Raw genomic sequence first — 24,856 nt, forward strand, 5'->3', positions numbered from 1 at the left:
ACAGTGGAATTTTTGGAGCTTCCCTTGTAGCTCAGTTGGTAAAAAATCTGCCTGCAATGCAGTAGACCTGGGTTCAATTCCTGGGTTGGGAAGATCCCCTGGAGAAGGAAATGGCAACCCACTCCAGTATTCTTGCCTGGAGAATCCCATGGACAGAGGAGCCTGGCAGGCTACAGTCCATGGGGTCACAAGAGTCAGACATGACTTAGTGACTAAACCACCACCACCATGGAGTCTTTTCTCTTTTGATTTAAGAAAGTAAATAAAATTAGCGGATGACACATGGCTTTAGCGTCAAGAACCCTAAGACCATGATAAAATGACGCAAGTTATGAACAGACGTTATGTTCTTAGCAGCGCCTCTTCTGTGAGTCACCCATCTCTCTTCCTTGCTTTATGGGTCTCCTTTTACATCATTCACATCATTACCACACAGAAGTCCCATCAGCCAGGAGGCCAAAGAGTGAGGAGTTTTCAGATGCCTGGAACCCTAACCCCGTGACTCTGTGTGGGCCAGCATGTGGCTGAGGGCTGGATCTGACAGTGTAGTCTGGTGAGAAATGGCAAGGATTCTGGAACCATGAAAAGCTGAGTTCAGATTCTGGCTTTTCAGTCTTCCAGCTTGCCCTTCAGGCTTCCCAGGTGGCGCTAGTGGTAAAGAACCCGTCTGCCAATGCAGGAGACAACATAAGAGACATGGGTCAGAAAGATCCCTTGGAGGAGGGCTTGGCAACCCATTCCAGGATTCTTGCCTGGAGAATCCCATGGACAGCGGAGCCTGGTGGGCAAGGTCCATAGGGTCACAAAGAGCTGGACACGACTGAAGTGATTTAGGCTTCCCTGGTGGCTCAGACAGTTAAGCGTCTACAGCTTGGCCTTCTTGCTTGATTCTGTCCCGTCGGTTCCCTGGATCTCAGAGGTCAATGGAAATGTGTTACGTTTCCAGATGTTCTGAGGGTTAAATGAGAACTCAGTAAATTCCTTAACCCAGGGGATGGGTTTGGCAGGGTGAAGAAATCAGTAGAAAAAATGGAAGCATCACAGAAGGTTTAGTCCTAGCCTTGTGAAATGCATACTCTTTCTGAACCTTGATTTTCTCACCTGTAAAAGGAACAGTAGAAATTCCTTTCCCTGGCCCCCCACACATGGTAGATGAATGGGTTAATAGAGATAATGTTTATAGTGTTGAGGAGGTAATGTAAGGGTGTGTTATTACTGTTCTTGGATGCTCCAAAATGTCATTCATCTCTGTAGACCCCTATCTACAGGAAGGTGTGGGCTGGAGAGTTCACCAAGGAAAGCAGGGATTCCTTTCTTAACTAAAATGTTCTACTTGTATATACAAATTACTCTTTTAAGGACATTTTCACTGTCATTAAAAAAATTACCTTCCAAGGATTCTTTCTTCATTCGTATTTAAGTCTTTTATTTCTGCTATTAATTAGGGCCACAGTGGTTACCATATCAGATTAATTACAATGGACTGGTTCAAAATTGGGAAAGGAGTATGTCAAGGTTGTATATTGTCACCCTGCATATTTAACTTATATGCAGAGTACATCATGCAAAATGCCACGCTGGATAACTCACAAGCTGGAATCAAGATTGCTGGGAGAAATATCAACAACCTCTGGTATGCAGATGATAACCACTTTAATGGCAGAAAGTGAAGAGGATCTAAAATGCCTCTTGATGAAGATGAAAGAGGAGAGAGAAAAATCTGCCTTAAAACTCAACATTAAAAAAACAAAGATCATGGCATCTGGTCCTATCACTTCATGGCAAATAGATGGGAGAAAAAGTGGAAACATGTCATATTTCATATTCTTGGGTTCCAGAATTAATGTGGACAGTGACTGCAGTCACGAAATTAAAAGACTTTTGCTCCTTGAAGAAAAACTACAACAAACCTAGACAGCATATTAAAAAGCAGAGACATCACTTTACCAACAAAGTTCTGTATAGTCAAACCTATGGTTTTTCCAGTAGTCATGGATGGATGTCAGAGTTGGACCATAAAGAAGGCTGAACACCGAAGAATTGATGCTTTTGAGCTGTGGTGCTGAAGAAGACTCTTGAGAATCCCTTGGACTGCAAGGAGATCAAACTAGTCATTTCTAAAGGAAATCAACCCTGAATATTCTTTGGAAGGACTGGTGCTGAAGCTGAAACTCCAATACTTTGGCCACGTGATTCAAGGAGCTGACTCATTGGAAAAGACCCTGATGCTGGGAAAGATTGAGGGCAGGAGGAGAAGGGGATGACCGAGAATGAGGCAGTTGGATGGCATCACCAACTCAATGGACATGAGTTTGAGCAAACTCAGGGAGATAGTGAAGGACAGGGAAGCCTGGCATGCTACAGTCCATGGGGTCACAAAGAGTTGGACAGGACTTAGCGACTGAACAAATTAATTAACTTTTTTTGCCACACCAAGAGGCTTTTGGGATGTTAGCTTCCCCATCTAAGGGATTGAACCCAGGCCTTGGTAGTGAAAGCACTGAGTCCTAACCATTGGACTGCCATGTAATTCCCCATATCAGGTCATTTTACCCTTTTTTTTCAGATCATGTTATTCTTTAGTTGAGCATTTTGGCTCTTTATTTGTTTTTTTCTTTTTTTGTTTTATCAAAACTCCTTTATTTTTTTTTAATTATCAAAGATTATAATTTTATAGTATTGAGAAATATAGAACAAAATACAATTATTGGAGGATAATTGCTCTACAATATTGTATTGACCTCTCCCACTCATCAACACAAATCAGTGACAGGTATACATACATATGTTCCCTCCCTCTTGAACCCCCCCGCCCCATCTCCCATGCCTCTAGGTTGTCAGAGAACACTGGGTTGAGCTCCCTGTTTTATACAGTAAATTCTCACTTGCTATCTATTTTACATATGGTAATGTATATGTTTCCATGCTATTCTCTCCAATTATCCCTTATTTTTTTACTTAATAACTTTTAAATTAAAATACATTATATAACATTACATAAAATTTATGTGTACAACATACACCTTATTGATATAATAGCCTTCTATATAGCATGAAGTCAGTGGCACTCATACTTTCCCCTAAGATCTACAATTCCCCCATTATTTGCTTTCAACTTTTCCAAAAAAAATTGACTCCCCTTTCTATCACCTTCCATTTCCCAGTTTTTTTTAATTTGTTTATTGAAGTGTAGTTGATTTACAGTATTGTGTTAATTTCTGCAATATAGCAAAGTGAGTTATTTATACACATATATATACATTCTTTTAAAAATTCTTTTCCATTCTGGTTTATTACAGGATGTTGAATATAGTTCCCTGTGCTCTACAGTAGGACCTTGTCAGGTCTTGTGCTATCATGATCTAGTAGATTTCGAAAGTTTTGGAAGAAGAGCACATTTCAGAGATTCTCTTAAAACAATATTTTGCCCTTTCCTCAAAGCCTCCTTTCATTTGTGTATGATATGCTCCTCGCCCCCCACCCCCCATCTTTGCTGTCAATCATTCTCTTTTATGTTCACAGTGGTGGCCAACACACCTAGTGGGGAGGTGGTGATGTGAGTGACACCCTCTCATTTTGGGGGAAATCTGACTGGGGAAGAGTGAGGGTTCGAAGTTATTTTGTTCCTTGCGTCTTGCAGGCCACTTTCATGATTGCTTTCCTAGAGCCGATTCTCCTGCGTCTCCCATCACCCTACCTTCTCTGGTGCTGCTGTGCACACTATCATGTTGATGGGGATGCAAGAGGCCATGGGTACAGGTGATGATGTAGGGTGGAAGGAATAGGTCAGCTGGTCGTAGCTGCAAGAGGAAAAGGGCTGATTTAGCATCATTGAGAGCTGCTTTAGGAACTTCTATAATGAGCAGATTTTTTAGGAGGGGAGGGAGCAGCTTTTTATAAACAGAGGTACAGGGACAGGGCTTCCCCGGTGGCTCAGTGGTAAAGGATCTGCCGGCCAATGCAGGAGACATAGCAGACGCAGGTTCAATCCCTGGGTCAGGAAGATCCCCTGGAGGAGGAAATGGCAACCTACTCCAGTATTCTTGCCTGGGAAATCCCATGGACAGAGGAGCCTGGTGGGCTACAGTCCAAAGGGTCACAAAGAGTCGGACACAACTGAGCATGCACGTGGCATGTGGCAACCAGGGAGTGCTGAGAGCATGGTTGTTTTTTGTTGCTGTTACTATTAGGTTACTAAACCTACATGTCTCCACCCCTTACGTTCATTTTCTTATCTCTCCCTCATGATCTAGGTTCATGGTGATGCTTCTTTCTGTGGTCAAGGGATTGTTCCTGAAACATTTACGCTCTCTAATCTCCCGCATTTCAGAATTGGTGGGAGTGTCCATTTGATTGTCAATAACCAGCTGGGTTACACCACTCCTGCAGAAAGAGGAAGGTCTTCCTTATACTGTAGTGACATCGGTATGTAACCCAGGGAAGAGCTGATGTTGAGTCAAATAAGGTATTCCTAGAGAAACTTCTGTTACAGTTCACTCAGAACAGGGAGCCTCACTGCTGGTCCCACTTTAATTTTGGGATCAGATATGGCCAGCGGTCGCCAGCAGTGTTGTAAAATGCCTTTCAAAGTCCAGTGTGATCTTTCAATCCCAGGAAATAAGAGTAGAACTTAGGGGGTCCCATCTCAAATTGCTGATGTATCCAGTTGAATGATCTGGTATAATCCAGAGATCAACACAGTTAGTACAACTGGAGTAATTGTCTTTAGATATTCAGAGTACCCTAGACCACAGTCAAAAAGGATGTGTTCAGCCAGTAAATCTGGCCAGAGGGTCTGGTTGGAAATCAGATATGAAGAAGCAAAGGCGTCCTATTTTAACCTGTGGAAATTGACAATATTAAAAGAAACACAGGGCTTCTTCTTATTCATTCCCTATTTCGTAGAGTTGGGAGAACTGTCAGATGGTGAGAACTGTACTGTTTTTATATCCAGAGCCTGGCCTGGTTGCCATTTGGGACTATCTATGTGAATTTTTTGTGATTAGTTAGAGATTTTGAAAATTCATTCTCAACCAACTCTTTGAAGAAATCCTTTTTTTTCCCCTTAGGCTACATCTTTTAAAGACCCTTTTATCTCAGGAGGAAAGATAATAGTCATAATGATAACAACACACACACATCCGTTATTAGGTACCAGGCTGGAATAATGCTCCTATCTCCCAGTGATGTCCTAAAGCATCAATGAGTTATATGCATTAACTCATTGATGCTTTAGGACATCACTGGGAGATAGGAGCATTATTCCAGTGTCCCAGATTAGGAGACTGGAATTCATGACTTTACCAGGATCACACAGACACAAATACTGGGTCTGAAACTCTCGTCAGCTGGCCTCCAAAGTGAAGGTTCTTTTTTTTATTTTTGGTGGTGGGTGGGGAGGTGTTGCACTGTGTGACTTGTAGGATCTCAGTTCCCTGACCAGAGATTGAACCTGGCCTTGGCAGTGAAAGCCCAGAATCCTAACCACTAGGCTTCCAAGGAAATCCCAAAGTGCGGGTTCTTAACACCCAAGCCAAACTACCCCTGCAATGTGGGCTGTCTCCCCAGGTGGGCAACAGGATTTGGGGGTAGGTTCATGGGGTGACTGGCTGGCTTCATTCTGTCTTCTCTGCCTCAGGGAAGCTGGTGGGCTGCGCCATCATTCACGTCAATGGAGACAGCCCAGAGGAAGTGGTGCGGGCCGCACAACTGGCGTTCGAATACCAGCGCCAGTTCCGGAAAGATGTGATTGTTGACTTGTTGTGCTACAGGCAGTGGGGCCACAATGAGCTGGACGAGCCCTTCTTCACCAACCCAGGCATGTACCAGATCATCAGGTACGAGGCTGAGCCATCATGTGCCCTCTCCCCTGCAGTGCTCACATTAGTATTTGTATTAGACTCACTTCAGGAAGGTGACCAGCTTTCCCAGTGTGCCTGGGACATGACAGTCTCAGTGCTCAAACTGGGACAACCCTGGGCACACTGGGATGATCACCCTGCGGGTCATAGGAAAGCTCTCCATGTTTTTCCAACTCTGCATGTCTCCTCAGTGAAGAGACAAAGGGAAGCTTAACAGCCTCACTTAGCAGGTGGGAGGAATGAACAGCCAGGTCTTGCTGCTGCTGCTCCCAAGTCACTTCAGTCGTGTCCGACTCTGTGCGACCCCAGAGACGGGAGCCCACCAGGCCCCGCCCTCCCTGGGATTCTCCAGGCAAGAACACTGGAGTGGGTTGCCATTTCCTTCTCCAATGCAGGAAAGTGAAAAGTGAAAGTGAAGTCGTGTCCCAACTCTTCGCAACCCCATGGACTGCAGCCTACCAGGCTCCTCCGTCCATGGGATTTTCCAGGCAAGAGTACTGGAGTGGGGTGCCATCACCTTCTCTGAGCCAGGTCTTGAGATTTACCTTTTTAGATTCTAGAAAGTAAAACAGATCCCTCTTTCCTGCTTGATTTCCTCATAGACATAAATTAAAGCAGAGGAATAAACTTGGTGACATTTTATGGGCCTTTCTGGTCATAGGTAGCAGACTGCCCTTGGAGGAACAAATCTGAGTTCTCCATTGAGCTTTTTTTTTTTTAAAACCACCCAGTTTTCTTTTTTCCTTTTCTTTTGGCTGCACTGGTCTTTCTTGCAACCCACAGGCTTTTCTTGTTGCAGCACAAGGGCTCTCTAGTTTCCCCGTGGCATGTTGAATCTTGGTTCCTAGACCAGGGATCGAACCCACGTCCCCTGCATTGGAAGGCGGATTCTCAACCACTGAACCACTAAATGGAGGAAGTCCCTCCATTTAGCTTTGAACTTAGCACCTGAATGATGTGACTCAGGACCCCATTTTTAAGAATATATCCTGTCTACCTTTCACTTTTTTTAACGATGACAGTGGTCAATGTGACCAGACTTTGTCATGTAAAATATTATGGGAATGCAGAGCAGCAGCATGGTTATTTCTATTTTTGTAAAATCCAGATGCAGAATAGTTACAGGCTTATTCAAGCAACCTGAAACAGGTGTTGGCAAATTTGGTTCAAACTTTTTTAAGTAAAAGAATGCAGAATAAGTAGATAATATAGGTCAGCCTCATAAATAACTGTCCAGAATTAACAATTGGTAAAAAACAAACAAGCAAAAAAAACTCCTCTACTCATTATTTCTACCTGACTGCAGACAGAAGCTTATAAAGATAGACTTGTTTTCTCTAGCTTGGCTAGAACAAGTGGTTACACACCATTACCTTTAAAAAACAAAGTTATTGGTGTGAAAGTCACATGACATAAAATAGATCTTTTTTTTTTTGGCTGCTTGGCATGGCATATGGGACCTTAGTTCCCTTACACCCCCTGCAGTGGAAGCATGGAGTCTTAGCCACTGGACTGACACGGAATTCCTTAAATGGACCATTTTTTTTTTAACTTTTTATTTTCTATTGGCGTATAGCCAATTAACAATGTTGTTAGTTTCATGTGCACAGCAAAAGGACTCAGCCATACATATATATGTATCCATTCTTCCCCAAACTCCTGTCCCATCCAGGCTGCCACATGACATTGAGCAGAATTCCATATGCTATACAGTAGGTTAAAATGGACCATTTTAAAGTGAACGATTCAGTGTGAATTGTATTAATACAAGCACCTCCTCTGTCTAGTCCCAAAACATTTCCTGCATACATTTTTATAGCAGTGACACTTCAGAATACCTTTGATAATAACTGTGTCTGTCTCTCTTTGATTTTTACAAACATGTTGATTTTTGTTTCCCTCCTCCTTGGACAGAGCCCGGAAGAGCATCCCCGATACGTATGCAGAGTACCTTATGGCCAACGGACTAACAACCCAGGAGGAGGTGTCGGAAATCAAAGCCTCCTACTATGTGAAGTTAAATGGCCATTTGACTCATGCGGCCCACTACAGGCCCCCTGCCACGAGCCTGCAGGCCCACTGGCAAGGCTTGGTTCAGCCGGAAGCTTGTATTACCTCCTGGAACACAGGTGTACCCCTTGACCTCCTGCGGTTTATTGGCAAGAAGTCTGTGGAGGTGCCTGAGGAGCTCCAGATGCACAGTCACCTTCTGAAGATGCATGTGCAGGTGGGGAGCCCAGTACCCCCAGGCATTGTTTGTCCATCTCTCACAGCCAAGGAATTGGCGTTGGTCTGGTCTTGTTGGTTGGCTAATGAACTTGGCAGATGTTTAATGTGAGTCGTTAGTTTCTACAAACTGATCCTAGCTGAGTTTTGGTACAGACTGTCAATTAACTCAGATTTTGTCTATCTCTAACTTCTGTTTTTCCTTCACTTATTCATTCATTCATTCATTCATAATGTCTAGGGACTTCCCTGGTGGTCCAATGTGCCATGGTCCAATTTACCTTCCAATGCAAGGGGGTGGGGGTTCCCTCTCTGGTCAGAGAGCTAAGGTCCCACAGATCTCACTGCCAAAAAACCAGAATATAAACAACAGAAGCAATATTATAACAAATTCAATAAAGACCTAAAAAATTGTCCACATAAAAAAAATTTTAAAAACCCAAACATGTCTTATACATCATATGTACAGTTACTGCATGCCCATTATTAAAAACACAGCCACACGGGAATGCCCATTTTGGTTTTTCTGAGCTGTGAGCAGAAGACACTTTCATTTTGGGTAGGCAGGGGGATGGCTTAAATAAAATGAATAAAAATCAATACGCATAGTCCCCAAAAGCAACATTTGGATCCTTAAACATACTGAGGTTTTACCTATTGTCTTGTGTTAAGTATAAATTGACATACACTGGTTTGCCTGCAACTTGGTGGTTTCCTGGAACATGGAACTTCCAGCTCTAAAACTGGGAAAGCAAGGAGATACAGGCCTTCATCTTTCTTGAACTTGGATGAAGGCATGATGAACTCTGGATTATTTTAAAAAACACTAGCTTGGTTTGTAAGTTTCTATTATAGGTATAGAGATCATGAAAACAGTCTGTGTACTCACCATCCGACAGAAAGAGTAGAAGATTACTTACACCATACACCACCACTCTCCCCACTCAGCCAACTCCCTGCTACCTCCTCTCGTCCATCCGCCAGGTTAACCACTCACCTGAGTGCCTGTTTGTTTTGCCTGCTTTCAAACGTCATATACTTGCTGTCATTACTCTCATGTTACCTTCTGCGCTTCCTGTTGTATTTAATACTATGTTTTGGAGACTTAACCATTGTTGCATTACATTTTTGAACTCAGTGTGAAAAAGGATGTGAGCTCTTAAAAGTTTCTTTTCCCCTCCCCTTCAATTTTAGTCTCGAGTGGAGAAAGTGATGGATGGAACAAAGTTAGACTGGGCCACGGCAGAAGCTCTTGCATTGGGCTCATTGCTTGCTGAAGGTACGACTTTTCTGTCTAGCTGCACAACGGATAGGGGATGCATTATATGACATCTCTTATTCGTGATGCCTGCAGTTTTGAGTTACAGCTACCTTGTATCGTTTTTATTGACTAGAGAGGTTCTTGGACATGGTGACTCTTCTTACCTGAAAACACTGTTTAATCTTAGTATAAGTCATGTCGATAACCTTCATCAGCAAATAGACTATGGAAACACAGGATTCAGGGCTGACTGTATTGGAAAGATATTTTCCCTAGTAATTGTAGGCCAAATGATGACTCTTCATTCTTAAACAATTCACTTTGACTACAGAGTTTTGAATATAGGACAGGTACATTTTAAGAAGGATAATCTATTATCTTAAGGGTGATTCTCAGGATGAGCTGGTGTATAAGAATTCAGGGTCATCAGGCCTTATTATCACTTAGGTTATTCATGGGAATCTGGATTTTTCTTTTCCCCTTCTTGCTTGCTTAAGGTTTTAATGTCCGTCTGAGTGGCCAAGATGTGGGCCGTGGAACTTTTAGCCAGAGGCACGCAATGGTTGTTTGCCAGAAGACAGATGACACTTATATCCCCCTGAACCATATGGACCCTAATCAAAAGGGGTTTCTAGAGGTAGGACGTTTCATTATCTAGTGTAACACCAGGTGGCAATGATCGTAGCTACAGACTTCTTAACAATAGATGTCAGTAACATCTGAACTTTGGGTTCAGTACTTTTTGAAATAAGGGGATGCTGAATGGATAGACAGTGCAGGTCGATCCACTTGGAATGGAAGTAACAGACTAGCAAGTAGACTAGAGCTGTTTCACTCCGGCTACTTATCTGTATTCAGGTAAATGTCCAATGGATGTTCATTTTGTCAATCCAAAATTGACATTATAACCTGCTTGTTGCTGAATTCATTAAAATAAATCAAAGATGTGGATAATAGGCCAACATTTCTTGACAACTTAAAAAAAACAAACCCGACTTCCATAAGCTTATTTTATTCCCAAGGACTTAGCAGGCTTGATGAATTTATCTATTACCATGTATTTCCAGTCATTGAGTTAGATTCATTAGATTCAAGAGCAGAGCCTGGGTCTTTTCATTTTTGTTTCTCTAACAACTAGCGTTGGAGAAGGCAATGGCACCCCACTCCAGTACTCTTGCCTGGAAAATCCCATGGACGGAGGAGCCTGGTAGGCTGCAGTCCACGGGGTCGCTAAGAGTCGGACATGACTGAGCGACTTCACTTTTACTTTTCACTTTCCTGCACTGGAGAAGGCAATGGCAACCCACTCCAGTGTTCTTGCCTGGAGAATCCCAGGGACGGGGGAGCCTGGTGGGCTGCCGTCTATGGGGTCGCACAGAGTCGGACACGACTGAAGTGACTTAGCTGCAGCAACAACTAGCGTGGTGCCTGACTGCTGCTAAGTCGCTTCAGTCATGTCTGACTCTGTGCGACCCCATAGACGGCAGCCCACCAGGCTCCCCCATCCCTGGGATTCTCCAGGCAAGAACATTGGAGTGGGTTGCCATTTCCTTCTCCAGTGCAGGAAAGTGAAAAGTGAAAGTGAAGTCGCTCAGTTGTGTCCGACTCTTAGCGACCCCATGGACTGCAGCCTACCAGGCTCCTCCGTCCATGGGATTTTCCAGGCAAGAGTACTGGAGTGGGGTGCCATCGCCTTCTCCAGTGGTGCCTGGCACATGAAGTTTATTGAATTATCCTTTAAGGTACAATTAGTGGCATATCATCTTTTTTCCCTACTCGAGCGATTTGTCTGAGAGCATGGGGTTTACTGATATTCAATATTTAAAAAAAATACACTTGTCAAAAGCAAGATTCCAGGAAATTATTTAAAGGACATGCAGCTCATATTTTCTTTAAATTAGTCTAAAATCCTCACCTTGATCAGTTATCTAGATTGGTGATCTAGATACTGAAACGTCTAGTATTTCCCCTACCCAATCAATGTCTTTTATTGATTTGTGATTTGATATATGATATCAGTTAACTTTGAATATTGCGCTAGGTCAGCAACAGCCCGCTGTCGGAAGAGGCTGTCCTGGGATTCGAGTATGGGATGAGCATTGAAAGCCCTAACCTGCTGCCCCTCTGGGAGGCTCAGTTTGGCGATTTCTTCAATGGCGCCCAGATCATCTTTGACACGTTCATCTCTGGAGGTTGGTGTCTGGTGGACGCATCACACCAGCTGCATGGGTACAAGCGTATGGAAAGGGGCCATAGCTGTGGCCACAGCATCCCTTGCCGCACTACCTGAGGGCCCGTCCTGTCATCCACTGGGGCAGAGCAGCTGTCAGACAGTTCAATATGCTGTTGGGAAGAGCACATAAGCCTCTGAGAGCGGAAAGGCTGTGTCTCCCAGGTAGCGTGCTTGGCTCTAGGGAATGGTGCCTATACTTGCCCCACTCCTAAGAGGTCTGACTTTCAGGTCTGCTCTTGGTGTGTGTTGAGTAACTACAGCATGAATAACAAGCAGGCAGTGGTGACGCGGTGAGGACTTGTGATTAGAATGAACGTGTGTGTGTCAGTTGCTCGTTCATGTCCGACTCCGTGACCCCGTGGACACCCCACTAGACTCCTCTGTCCATGGGATTCTCCAGGCAAGAAAACTGGAGTGGGTTGCCATTCCCTTCTCCAGGGGATCTTCCCAACCCAGGGATTGAATCTGGGTCTCCTGCATTGCAGGTGGACTCTACTGTCTGAGCCACCAGGGAAGCGTGATTAGAATGAATGACAGTCTTGAAAAGCTGCTCCCCACAGCCCAGGGTCACACAAGTATCTCAGAGTTGGAAGTTGTGCATCTTACTAGGTTTAATCATCACTTACAAAAGCAGTGCCTGCTCATTGTAGAAATTCCAAGTATATTAAGTACAAGTCTGAGTCTCCCCCGAGACCTTCCCCCCATTTTCTGGGGGGAACCACTTATGGATTTTGTGTGCACACCTCAGACCCTTCTCATGGTTGCTTCTCTGTAACTTTGTGGTCCTGAGGAAGAAAAGAGGCTTGAGGAGACTGGACTTTGCCATGTCCAGAGACTCTTCTAAACAGTCTGCTTCTCTTGTTTTGGATCTGGGATTCTAGGGCTCAGTAGTTGTGGCACATGGGCTTAGTTGCCCTGAGGCATGTGGAATCTTCCTGGACCAGGGATTGAACCCTTGTCCTCTGCATTGGAAGGGGGATTGTTAACCACTGGACTACAGAGAAAGTCACTACGTTTTTTTTTACCTGGCAACCTGCATTGAGCAAATCTATCCATATCATTTTTCCAATGGCATTTGCTCACTTCTTGTCTCTGTGTCACATTTTGGTACTTGCAATATTTTAAGCTTTTGCATTATTAGTATATTTGGGATGGTGATTTGTGATCAGTGATCTTTGATGTCACTGTTGTGAAAAGACTGATTGCTGAAGGCTCAGATGATGGTTAGCAGTTTTTAGCAAGAAAGTTTCTTTTGATTAAGGTATGTGCGTGGTTTTTTCAGTCACGGTGCTCTTGCACATTTGCTAGACTGTGGTTTAGTGTAAATATGAATTTTACACACAGTGGGAAACTAAACAATTCATGCAACTCACTTTATTGCAGAGTCCTGGGCTGGAACCTGCAATATCATGGAGGTTTGTCTGTATTTTCCTCCTAAGGAGAAAGCACGTGCATTGAAAATGGTTTTGAGGGGGTCCAGCAGCAGGAAATGGCAACCCACTCCAGTGTTCTTGCCTGGAGGATCCCAGGGACGGGGGAGCCTGGTGGGCTGCCGTCTATGGGGTCATGCAGAGTTGGACACGACTGAAGCGACTCAGCAGCAGCAGCAAACTAACAGGTGTCTTCCTGCCCAGTCACCTAGGGTGGTCTGGCACCTGCATTGCAGGTTCTCACGCCCACCGCTGCTTTACAGGCGAGGCCAAGTGGCTCCTCCAGAGCGGCATCGTGGTCCTCCTTCCTCACGGGTACGACGGGGCTGGACCGGAGCACTCATCTTGTCGAATAGAGCGTTTCTTGCAGGTATGTCCACTGCCTTCTAGATTCCAAGGAATGTTTTCCCTGCTTCCTGCTGCTAAGTCGCTTCAGTCATGTCTGACTCTGTGTGACCCCATAGACGGCAGCCCACCAGGCCCCACCGTCCCTGGGATTCTCCAGGCAAGAACACTGGAGTGGATTGCCATTTCCTCCTCCAATGCATGAAAGTTAAAAGTGAAAGTGAAGTCGCCCAGTCATGTCCGACTCCTAGCGACTCCATGGACTGCAGCCTACCAGGCTCCTCCATCCATGGGATTTTCCAGGCAAGAGTACTGGAGTGGGTTGCCATTGCCTTCTCCATCCCTGCTTCCTAGGTGCTCTGAAATAGAACTGCCTCCTGCAGACACTCCTGAATGTGAACCTTGGACTGTAAGACATCGTAGTATTTGAATGAAACAGATCTAATGCAATGTCAGTCAGTATTTCTTGGAATACAATGCTTCAAGCATGTTAGTATCATGATTTCATGGCAGTGAAAGTTCTTCTTATGCAGCAAATATCAGTAGCTTCTGAGTCAAGCTGTTCATTGAAATCATCTAAGGAACCTTTTATAAACAGAGATACAGGGACCAAGGGCTTCCCAGGTGGCTCAGTGGTAAAGAATCTTCCTGCCAATGCAGGAGTCACAAGAGATGAAGCTTCTGTCCCTAAGCTGGGAAGACCCTCTGGTAGAGGAAATGGCAACCCACTCCAGTATTCTTGCCTGGAAAATCCCATGGACAGAGCTGCCTGGTGGGCTGCAGTCCATGGGGTCGCAAAGAGTCAGATGTGACTGAGTGACTGAGCACACATGCAGGCATTAGGACCAAGCTGAGATCCAAGAAGTGATAGTATTTTTATAAAATGATTCATGACTGTTAAAAATTTGAAGTAACAACCCAGAAATTACCATTATCTTTTGGTAAGAATCATTACCAATGCCACTTAATGCATATTACTTCCTAATATTTTATTATAAAAAATTTCAAGCATAAAGAAAAGGTGGAAAAATTTTACAGAGAATATTCATATGCCCACTTGCTACATTCTGCCATTAATATCTTATTTTAATGTTTTATCATGTATCTATTCATCCATCATTCCTCTATCTGTAAATCCATGTAATTTTTGCATGTATTTGAAAGTAAAGGAAGATGTCAGTACACATCGCCCTAAGTATGTGCATATCAGTAATTATCTTAGCATGCATGCAGATAAAATATATATAATGGTGATACACAGGTAGATAAAACAGTAGATAGATAAATGCATATAACTGTTTGGTTGGTAAAGACAGATAAATAATTTCATAAAAATTAGATTACAGAAATAAATTGCAAGTAAATTAAAAGAATTGAGTATGAAATACAAAACTGTAATTTTTCAAAGAAGTTTAGGAAATGAGTACGCAAAAGATACAATTTGGGAGTCATCAGTTTTGTTGTTGTTTTTGGGCATGCAGCCCGGCTTTTAGGATCTTAGTTACCTGACCAGGGATCAAACCCAGGCCCTAGCAGTGAAAGCACCAAGTACTAACTGAAAAACTGCCAGGGAATTCCTCTCCACTGCTTTTTGACTGAGGTTAGAAGACATGCCTCCACTTTCTGTCCCAGCAGAGTCTTCTGAGAGTTCATTCCTCATCCTCAGCATTTCAACTTCGTTAGCTGTTTTTATTCTTGTCTATAAAACAAACTATCCTTGCATTTATTTCATCAGGAGAGTAAGATTCAGACAGTGCATCCTTCCAACATATTCACTCCACAGGCATCAAAATCTGTATTTTTCAAAAAGTCCCTTCCAGATGCTTCTTTTTTAAATTTTAATTATTTTTGGCCATGCCACACAGCTTTTGGGATATTAATACCCCAAGCAGGGATTGAACCTGTGCCCTAAACAGTGAAAGCACCGAGTCCTGACCGCTGGATCATCAGGGATTTCCCCCTCTTAAGATGCTTCTTGCAGCCCACCGTGTTTGGAAAGAACCACGTTAGAACACACAGACTCAGCAGATGGGAGCCATCAGGCCTCTCCTGGTGAATTCTTCACGGGTCATACATTTACCTTCTGGTCTTCTTCTGTGAGGAAGAGACACATCTCCTCTCCATCTCGTGGAGATGCCTGGTTTCCCTTAGCATAGCCTGTGCCCTTAGGATGGAGTGAGCTGACTTGACTGTCGGCTCCTTCCTCTCACTTCCCTCCCAGATGTGTGACAGCACAGAGGAGGGTGTGGATGGGGACACTGTGAACATGTGCGTGGCTCACCCCACCACGCCCGCCCAGTACTTCCACCTGCTCCGGAGACAGATGATTCGGAACTTCAGGAAGCCCCTCATCCTTGCTTCTCCGAAGACACTGCTCAGACTCCCCGTAAGTAGAAAAAGCTGAAAGCTGGTTTGTCAGTCTTTCTCCTCTGGCCATATTTTCCTCTGCATTTCCCTCTCTTGTATATCTGGTTACAGTTCTAAATAATAGAAGTGTCTCTTTAGTTTTAGTTGGTCATACTGCTGTGTCTCTCTTCTTTTAACCTTTCAAGAATAACTAGAAATCCAGGTCGCTTGCAGTTTCATTGTTGTGAAGGACAGGCATAGCAGATATTATCACCCTGGAATCCCAGCCTGAGCAGAAATAATCTTTTAGAAAACATTTCAAAGTCCAAATGGTGTCAGCACTGCTATGTTTATAGTCACAAGTTGGGAATTTAAAGTACTTTGATGAAAACAAGTGGTTTTATTCATTGACTTGGTGTATGTGTGTGTAGCAGAGTTTTATTAAAGTGAAAAGGGACAGAGAAAGGTTCTGACATAGACATCAGAAGGGGGATGGAGAGTGCCCCCTTACTGACTTTTATTTAGACTTTTTTGGTGAAATGATTTATCACAGGTAGACTCCCTTTCAAACATTGCAACAATATAAATTATCTACTTCCTGGCTTCACAAGGATACATTTTCTCTTGATTTACCCTAAGTGTTAAGTGCACAAATGGTTTTTAAATCACACAAATATGCTAGTTTTCAAGGGGCAGAATTCCTGTGGTCACGTATGGATGTGAGAGTTGGACTGTGAAGAAGGCTGAGCGCTGAAGAATTGATGCTTTTGAACTGTGGTGTTGGAGAAGACTCTTGAGAGTCCCTTGGACTGCAAGGAGATCCAACCAGTCCATTCTGAAGGAGATCAGCCCTGGGATTTCTTTGGAAGGAATGATGCTAAAGCTGAAACTCCCGTACTTTGGCCACCTCATGTGAAGAGTTGACTCATTGGAAAAGACTCTGATGCTGGGAGGGATTGGGGGCAGGAGGAGAAGGGGACGACAGAGGATGAGATGGCTGGATGGCATCACTGACTGGATGGACGTGAGTCTGAGTGAACTCCGGGAATTGGTGATGGACAGGGAGGCCTGGCGTGCTGCAATTCACAGGGTTGCGAAGAGTCGGATACGACTGAGCGACTGAACTGAACTGAAGCATGTATTTATCCCATCTGCTATCATTTTTTTCAGTTTTGTATGAAAGTCTGAATTAGAATCAAATGTTCGTGTTTATTGGGATGCCACTGGTGAGGTGGACTATGTCGTTCAGGACTTGGCTGTACGAGACTTGTGTGCTTCTCACCAAGGTCAGAGAGTGTGTGTTTGGTGTTGAGAGAAGCTGCCAGGAATTTGGCTTCATGGTTGTCTTTTTCGGCGGTTTCCAGCATTTGGAGGGGAGTGAGGTGACCTTTGCTCTCACTGTTAGTTGTGGGCACTGGAGCTCTCCCAGAGTGAGCACCAGCTTATGTGTGGAGCTCCAGACACCTCACCTGTCCCAGCCCAGCCTCAGGGGTCAGTAATGAGGGAATGCTTCTCAGCTTCTTTCACCAATGGCAACAGTTTATTTGTTTGGTCTACTTGTTCTCTCTGTGAACAACCCTGTGTGTTTTGAGGTGGCTTAAGGAACATCACGGAACATTTGAGACAAGTGAATGCAATCCCTTTCTTTCTTCCATTTTTTGCTTGTTTGGTTTTTGGCCATTACATGTGGCATGCAGGATCTTAGTTCCCTGACCAGGGATTGAAACTGAGCCCCCTGCTTTGGGATCACATGGTCTTAACCACTGGACCACCAGGGAAGTCCCTTTATGCTGTCTTTCTGATGGGGCTCTCTTGACACTGATATTTGAAATATCAATGTGAAAGGGGCCAAGTCAAAATGTAAAGTTACTATAGATTATTTCTAAGAATTATATACATCTGTGATTCTTGAACACAACTTTCATTGTATCCCTAAAGTTGTCATCTGCTCCCTCTATCATACCTAAAAGGAGACTAATGATATTAAATATATTATATATATATATATATATATATATATATATATGTTACTAGGTATTGAGTGAACTGTTAAAAGTTTTACTGAGAATTTCTTTTGCTGTTTGAAATTGAGAATAAGAGTTCATTTTCTGGCCCTAATGCTCCACCCCTCTCCCCAGGTCTAATATACAGTTTATTAAACAAATAAGTGAAGCCTTCCTTGGGGAACTTAAAAAATACCAACAGCTAGTCTATAGATTTTCAAATGAAAAACTATGCTTATTAAGTCATCAAATATCTTCATTAGACACGTAAGTCCTTTTGTTAGTGGAAAGTCAGCAGTACCAGTACTGAATTCTGATTTCTTCCTGAAAATTGGTACAGTGATCTAGCAGAATATAATATACACAGCCAACCCTCTCCATGCATGGCCTACTCAGAGGTGACTTGCCATGTGGCAGACATGACTCAGAGGTACACCTGTCCAGTGGTTCCAAAACTCCACACCAGTTTGGTACATGACTCTGAACTCCAGTTCCTTTTCATTCCTGCTATAGGAAGTGGGGACTGAAAAAGGACTCTGGTTCAGAAAGGAGAAAGATTGCCTCCTGTTATGTAGCCAGAGTGTCCCCTTTACGGTTTCCCAGGTAATGCTAGTGGTAAAGAACCCACTTGCCAAGGACGGAGACTTAAGAGACTTGGGTTCAATCCCTGGGTCAGGAAGATCCCCTGGAGGAGGGCATGGCAACCCACTCCACTGTTCTTGCCTGGAGAATCCCATGGACAGAAGAGCCTAGTGGGCTACAGTCCATAGGGTCACAGAGTTGGACACAACTGAGGTACTTAGTAATAGCTAATATTATTTTTTTAGATTATATCACAATATTCCAGCATTTAGATGGCTGTCCTCAATGACCTCAACTAAATGTCATATACTCAGCTGGGACTAGACTATAAGGAAACTAACTTAGATGACAGCAGAAAAGATCAAATCCTTCACCTTGGGCTTCATCAGTTTTCTACTTTAAGTTCTTTATAAGTATTTATTTTGGGATCTTGGTTCCCTGACCAGGAATTGAAACCCAGGCCCTTGGCACTGAAAGTGCTGAGTCCTAACCACAGGACCGCCAGGCAATTCCCAACAAGTATATATTTAAATTGAGCTCAATAATAAAATTTCTTTTCACAATATCCATATATTGTTCTGATTGATGTTTATGTTTATAAATAATCATCAAAATCCTAAAGACAGAAATAATTGCACTACCTTAGCTATGCTGGCTTACAATACAAATTCTATATAGTGTTTCTGATTCCCACAGATTAAGGCAGATTTTTAATTGATAATCCAGTTGAGTCATCAAACAGAAATTCTAATTGTTAAAATTTTATCATGGCACCAGACAAAAAGGTAACCTCAGAGAAACAATTTTACCTTGAAGTATGCAGAACAGATACTTTTGAGAAAGATACTATGTTTATCAGTACATATGTTTACTTATAGCCCCAGGAGAGAATTTTGACACTAGTCCTTGGAAAGATCCCTTTTAAGTAAAAGCATCTTCAGCTCCTGTCCATTGGTTGATAGATTTGTGTCTTTTTCTCCCCCTCCTTAGGCAGCTGTATCAACTCTTCAGGAAATGGCACCAGGAACAACATTCAAACCGGTCATTGGAGATTCATCTGTGGATCCAAAAAAGTAATCTGAAGTGGAGCTCTATTTTCATACTCTGCAGTAGATTTGTGATGAGTGGGAGAACTCGTTCATGTTAAGTGAACCAAATGACCCTAATCTCTATTCTGAAACATATAAGTCCTTTAAGTCTATGGTGTAGGAGTTAGATTATGCACACAAGAGTGAATTTTAGAGTATATGTTACTAAAGGTTTCCCACTGCATAGCATGCACCCCCACTGGTTCAGAGGCAAAGCATTTCAATCTCTGTGGTCCCTCCTTTCTTCTGCTACAATTCTTACCTTAAAAAAAAAAAAATTATTTAAAAATTTTATTTTGGCTTCTCAGGTCTTAGTTGCAGCACACGGGATCTTTAGTTGCAGCAGACGAACTCTTAGTTGCAACATGTCCCCTGCATTGGGAGCATGGAGTCTCAGCACTGGACCACCAGGGCAATCCCTACAATTCTTATTTTAAGATATTTCTCCCCCACCCAATTGTCCCTTTTCTGCCCAACAGGGTTAAGAGTCTGGTGTTCTGCTGTGGCAAACATTTCTATGCCCTGATGAAGCAAAGAGAATCTTTGGAGGCCAGGAAGCATGACTTTGCTATCATCCGAATAGAAGAACTCTGTCCTTTCCCACTGGATTCGCTGCAGCAAGAGATGAGCAAATACAAACACGTTAGAGGCAAAGAGTCCTTCTTGTTCAGCTCTTTGTTTTTAAGATACCTGAAATGTATTTGGAATATCTCAAATGAAAAGCTGGTACAGGGGAAGTGAGAGTTACTAGAAAGTTGACTCTCATGGAATCTGGAGATGTGAAAATAGTTCAGCTAAAGCCAATGTCTCCATGTCTTTTCTGGTGTCCCTTTCAGTCTCCCTCCCTCTCATATGACATCTAATTTCTTGAGTTTGGAGGAATGCGTACTGTCAATGCTATACTATCATTTATGATAAATCCAGTATGATTGTAAAAGATAGGCCTTTTCAGCAAGTGGGGCTGGAATAATTGGATATCTATATGCACCCACACAGAAATTAACTCAAAGTAGATCACAGACCTAAATGTAAAGCTATAAAATTTCTAGAATAAAATGGATGAAAATTTTCGTTACCTTGGGTTAGGCAAAAAGTTCTTAGACATAATACCAAAAGCACGTTCCAGAAAAGAAAAACTGGATTTTACCAAAATGAAAAACTTATGCACTGTGAAAGGCACTGCAAAGAATATAAAAAAGACAAGCTGAAAGCTAGGAGAAAATATTTTTAAATATTATACGTATCTGACAAAGGAATCTCCAGAATGTTTAAAGGGCTCAGAAAACTCAACAGTGAGAAAACGTATAATCCAGTTTTTCAAAAGGTGCAAAAGAATTAACTGGCATTTTACCAAAGAACCACATGGCAAATAACCATATGAAAAGATCCTTAACATAATCAGTGATAGAGAAATGCAAATTAAGCTAAAGTGAGATATGACTACATACCAATTCAAATGACTAAAAGGGAAACAAAACAATATGAAGGACTGATAAGGATGCAGGGAAACTGGTACCCTCAATCACTGCTGGTGGGGATACAGACTGGTCCATCCAGTCACTCTGGAAAACAGTTTGTCAGTTTCTCATGCAGTTACACACAGAGTTACTGTACCACCCAGCAGTCCCACTCCTAGGTATTTACCCAAGAGAAAGGAAAAAATCCGTGTGTGAATGTCAATAGCAGCTCAATTCATAATTGCCCCAAACTGGAAATGATTCGAACATCCTTCAACTGGTGAATGAAGATACAATCTCTTTGTGCATCCCTACAATATCTTAATCCTCAGCAATGAAAGAGAGTGAACTATTGTGGCTGGCAAAATCACCGATGGATTTTGCTAATTCATGGAAGCCAGACCCAAAAGGCTGGCTGTGTGATTCCATTTATCTGCTTGATCTGGAAAAGGCAGAACTTTGTGGATAGAGAAAAGATCAGTGATTGCTGGAGGCTAGGGGTGGGAGGAAGGGTTGAGTATAAAGGACAGAATGAGGGGATATTTGGGATTGAGAGGATTGTTCTATATCATTGTGGTGATGTGGTGATGGTGATGGATATATGACTATGCATTTCTCAAAAAAAAAAGATAACACTGTGCCATATTAGAAAGGTATGTATTGAGGATATATGTGTATGTTTGTATGTATGTGCATATATATATATGTATATGTATGTATATATACATATATAGATAGCATGTATGGTATGTGAATGTATGTGCACATACATACATATTGTGTGTTTTTGTGTGTGTAGTATGTTGTATATACATTTACTCGCTGTACTGAGATGAAATTTCTTCTATTATAGATGTTATCTGGAGTCAGGAGGAGCCTCAGAACATGGGTCCTTGGTTTTTTGTTTCTCCAAGGTTTGAGAAGCAACTGGCCTGCAAGGTAACAGCTCTTCCTTGCAGTGTTTTGTGTGTGTCCCATTTCCTCTGGAGTGCCAACAAATAGGTTTATCCCCTATTATGAGTCCAAAGTTCCATAAAGATAAACTAAAATATAAAATCTAGTTTTAGGCTCCTCTTTCAGACTAAACTTCTGAGTGTTCAGCAAGTTGTGTATGTGTACCTACTAGTATTATGTTAAAAAAACAAAACAAAAACATTGATTATACTCAAAAAGGTAGAAGACCTACCTGTTGGCTACCTTTCCCATTAGCCTACTCAGCATTCTCGTCCCAAAGATTAGTAACCAAGCCCCAGGGGAGGAGAGCCATGAGCTGGCTTGTTTTACAATAACACTTATTCCAGGCCCACCTGCAAGGCTGGTAAACATCAAAGGCCAAGTTCTTAGTTATGTTTTAGGAAGATAAACACAAGAGAAGAACAATCATGCTTGCTTCTGTTTGTCTTTCTATTCTGCTTTGTTTAGAACTCAAGTTACTTGATATCAGCTTCAGTTCAGTTCAGTCGCTCAGTCATGTCCCACTCTTTGCAACCCCATGAACTGCAGCACGCCAGGCCTTCCTGTCCATCACCAACTCCTGGAGTTTACCGAAACTCAAGTCCATTGAGTCGGTGATGCCATCCAACCATCTCATCCTCTGTCGTCCCCTTCTCCTCCTGCCCTCAATCTTTCCCAGCATCAGGATCTTTTCAAATGAGTCAGCTCCTGGTATCAGGTGGCCAAAGGATTGGAGTTTCAGCTTCAACATCAGGTATCAGCGTACCAGGCTCCAATCATTTTCACCTGTGAATAGTTCTAAATTGGAAAACCCTACAGCTAAAACCAAGTAACAGTTACCTAAGAACAGGAGAAATTCCTGAATGTGTTTCATCTTCTCATGCCTGGAATTTAGTTTTCAGTTGTGACATAGATCTCCCTGTAATCTAGTTTATGTCACTCATTACTTTCTAAAAGGGTGATTTATGGTTAAACAACTTAAGAGAAATACAATTCGTGTCCCTGGGCAAGCTAAGCAGAGGTCTGATTGAGTTCAAATGTCATTTTATTTCTTTTCTGTTTCCACAATAGCTCCGTCTTGTGAGCCGACCCGCGTTGCCTGTACCGGCTGTGGGAATCGGCACCGTTCACCTACAGCAGCATGAAGAAATCCTCACTAAGACCTTCAACCCATGATGTCCTTTGAAGAAATACTACTTCCTTGTAAGAAAACTGCCATAAAAAGAAAGGCTTGTCTCCTCCACTTGCTAGGTACCATGAAAAGATTGTATTGCTAGAAGACATTGAGACTGGTGAGGGTGGAGTAGAGGTAAATCTAGAATACATGGAACAGCCAAAGGAGTTGTTCTTTGAGACATGAATCCCACAAGTCACTTTCCTGCTTAAATGTGTCATATGTTAGTTATATTGTTTTAGATCAGAGTGAGTTGTAGAACTGGGTCCTGAACCAGATGTCTTTAGACTCTCCTCTTTCTAATTAACTGTATGTACCCAGGAAAAGTTCTTGAGCATGAATTTATTGCTTCAAGAATCCCATGGACAGAGGAGCCTGGGGGGCTATAGTCCCTAGGGTCACAAAGAGCTGGACATGACTGAAGTGACTTGCAATTTTCTTTTTTGGGGTTGATCAGGTCACTATTGAAACACAACACACATGCCAGGGGAAGTCCAAGGACAGCTCTGGAACAGGGGAAGACCCCAACAGTTCCCTATACACGTACACCCAGGCATATAGTGTGAGCCAGGGTCCCACTGCTGTGTTTCCTCCAGATTTTCTTAATGCGTGTCACTTTCATGAATCTTCCCTTCTTTATTCAAAGTCCTTGAGTACCTATATTTTAATTTTATGTCATCTCTGGTGCTGCTTTCCAGCCACTGTGAAAAATGTTTTATCAAACACTACAGCAAAACTGTATTATTCCTGATTTGTGTTCTTCAGGATCACTATTTTACCCATTATCCTTAAGTATTAAATACAAACTATTAAATACAAACCTCTGGGTGTAGGATCCTTAGCACATTATTATTGAATTGTAGCTACAGTGAAATTGATTGGTGGTCTACTTTGCCATAGTATCTTTTTTGTCCCCTTAATTATTCTTGCCGCAATACCTTAATATTTTTAATTAACTCTGGGCAGTGTCTGATATGGGGATTTCATCCACTGGTTGATCAGCCTCACCTCTAAAAGTCCCTGCTGTCATATGATGTATATTTGTGGCACTTAAGGATCACTTTGATAGCGGGAACTTCTCAGTGTTAGGTGCTTCAGGGACTTCTAGAGATCACCAATCTATTGCCTTATTCGGAAATTGTGCTTAGTACTGGAGAGTATAACTAAATATCAGCAAACTTCCTAGCTTTATATGGCTTGGTGCTGCAGAAACCACCATATACCATTCTTGTGCCATAAAACTGTTTTCTCAGAAATGGGAGAGTACCTGAGGCCCTGGAATACCCTCTCCACTTTTACTGGCAACTGTCAGTGTCTTTTAGAATCAATGTATAGGTTGTTCGGGCCACAGCAGTAGATTAGTGATTCACATCATAAATCATGTAACTTAGTACCATGAATGTCAACCAATAAAATCACAAGGATCTATTTAATAAGAATGGTTATCAATGTTGTATATTAAACTAGAAAAAAAAATAAAAGCACAGGGTCATCTTTTTTTCAGATCTCTTGATTTCTTGAGTTAAAATATTTCAAAAGTCTAAGCACAAAATTAGATGAAAGACTAGAGTTTTTTTAATTTAGATCTTTCCAAATGTCTCAACTTTACACCTCCCAAGTCTGTTTCTTGTTAATCTCCAAGTTGAGCCATGAGATATATCTTCTGTATCTTAACCTTCTTACTCTCAATCATCACTGCAACATGCCTTATTATTTTGAATTACCTTGCAGGTAGGGACTGTTAGTTCTCCGTAGCAAGATGCCAAACCAGTTAATTTTGGAAGACTTTTTATTAAAGTATATTACTTTAGCGTTGCTCCCCTGCATCTTCTCTGACTCATATGAAGAACCAGCTATAATGGAACAAAAATAAGAAATGATCCTGTAAGAGTAGAA

General features: G+C 42.4%; 1 protein-coding gene across 4 annotated transcripts in view; it reads left to right on the forward strand.

Annotated features, from left to right (window-relative positions):
• DHTKD1 (dehydrogenase E1 and transketolase domain containing 1) overlaps window positions 1-23,883 on the forward strand; it is a 40,429-nt gene extending 16,546 nt beyond the window's left edge. For 2 of the 4 annotated variants that reach the window (XM_055543581.1, XM_055543579.1), the window contains 12 exons: window positions 4,254-4,425; window positions 5,639-5,837; window positions 7,776-8,088; window positions 9,282-9,366; window positions 9,846-9,985; window positions 11,390-11,540; window positions 13,275-13,381; window positions 15,578-15,742; window positions 19,278-19,360; window positions 19,855-20,024; window positions 21,686-21,771; window positions 22,858-23,883. In XM_055543581.1, coding sequence (XP_055399556.1) covers window positions 4,254-4,425; window positions 5,639-5,837; window positions 7,776-8,088; window positions 9,282-9,366; window positions 9,846-9,985; window positions 11,390-11,540; window positions 13,275-13,381; window positions 15,578-15,742; window positions 19,278-19,360; window positions 19,855-20,024; window positions 21,686-21,771; window positions 22,858-22,962 — 1,776 coding nt within the window. In that variant the 3' untranslated portion in view covers window positions 22,963-23,883. The remainder of the gene's footprint in view (window positions 1-4,253; window positions 4,426-5,638; window positions 5,838-7,775; window positions 8,089-9,281; window positions 9,367-9,845; window positions 9,986-11,389; window positions 11,541-13,274; window positions 13,382-15,577; window positions 15,743-19,277; window positions 19,361-19,854; window positions 20,025-21,685; window positions 21,772-22,857) is intronic. The other 2 variants (XM_055543580.1, XM_055543582.1) reach the window with 2 other exon arrangements.
• Window positions 23,884-24,856: the final 973 nt, after the last annotated feature.

Source organism: Bubalus kerabau, chromosome 13 (genome assembly GCF_029407905.1).
Source record: "Bubalus kerabau isolate K-KA32 ecotype Philippines breed swamp buffalo chromosome 13, PCC_UOA_SB_1v2, whole genome shotgun sequence".
Lineage (NCBI taxonomy): Eukaryota > Metazoa > Chordata > Mammalia > Artiodactyla > Bovidae > Bubalus > Bubalus kerabau.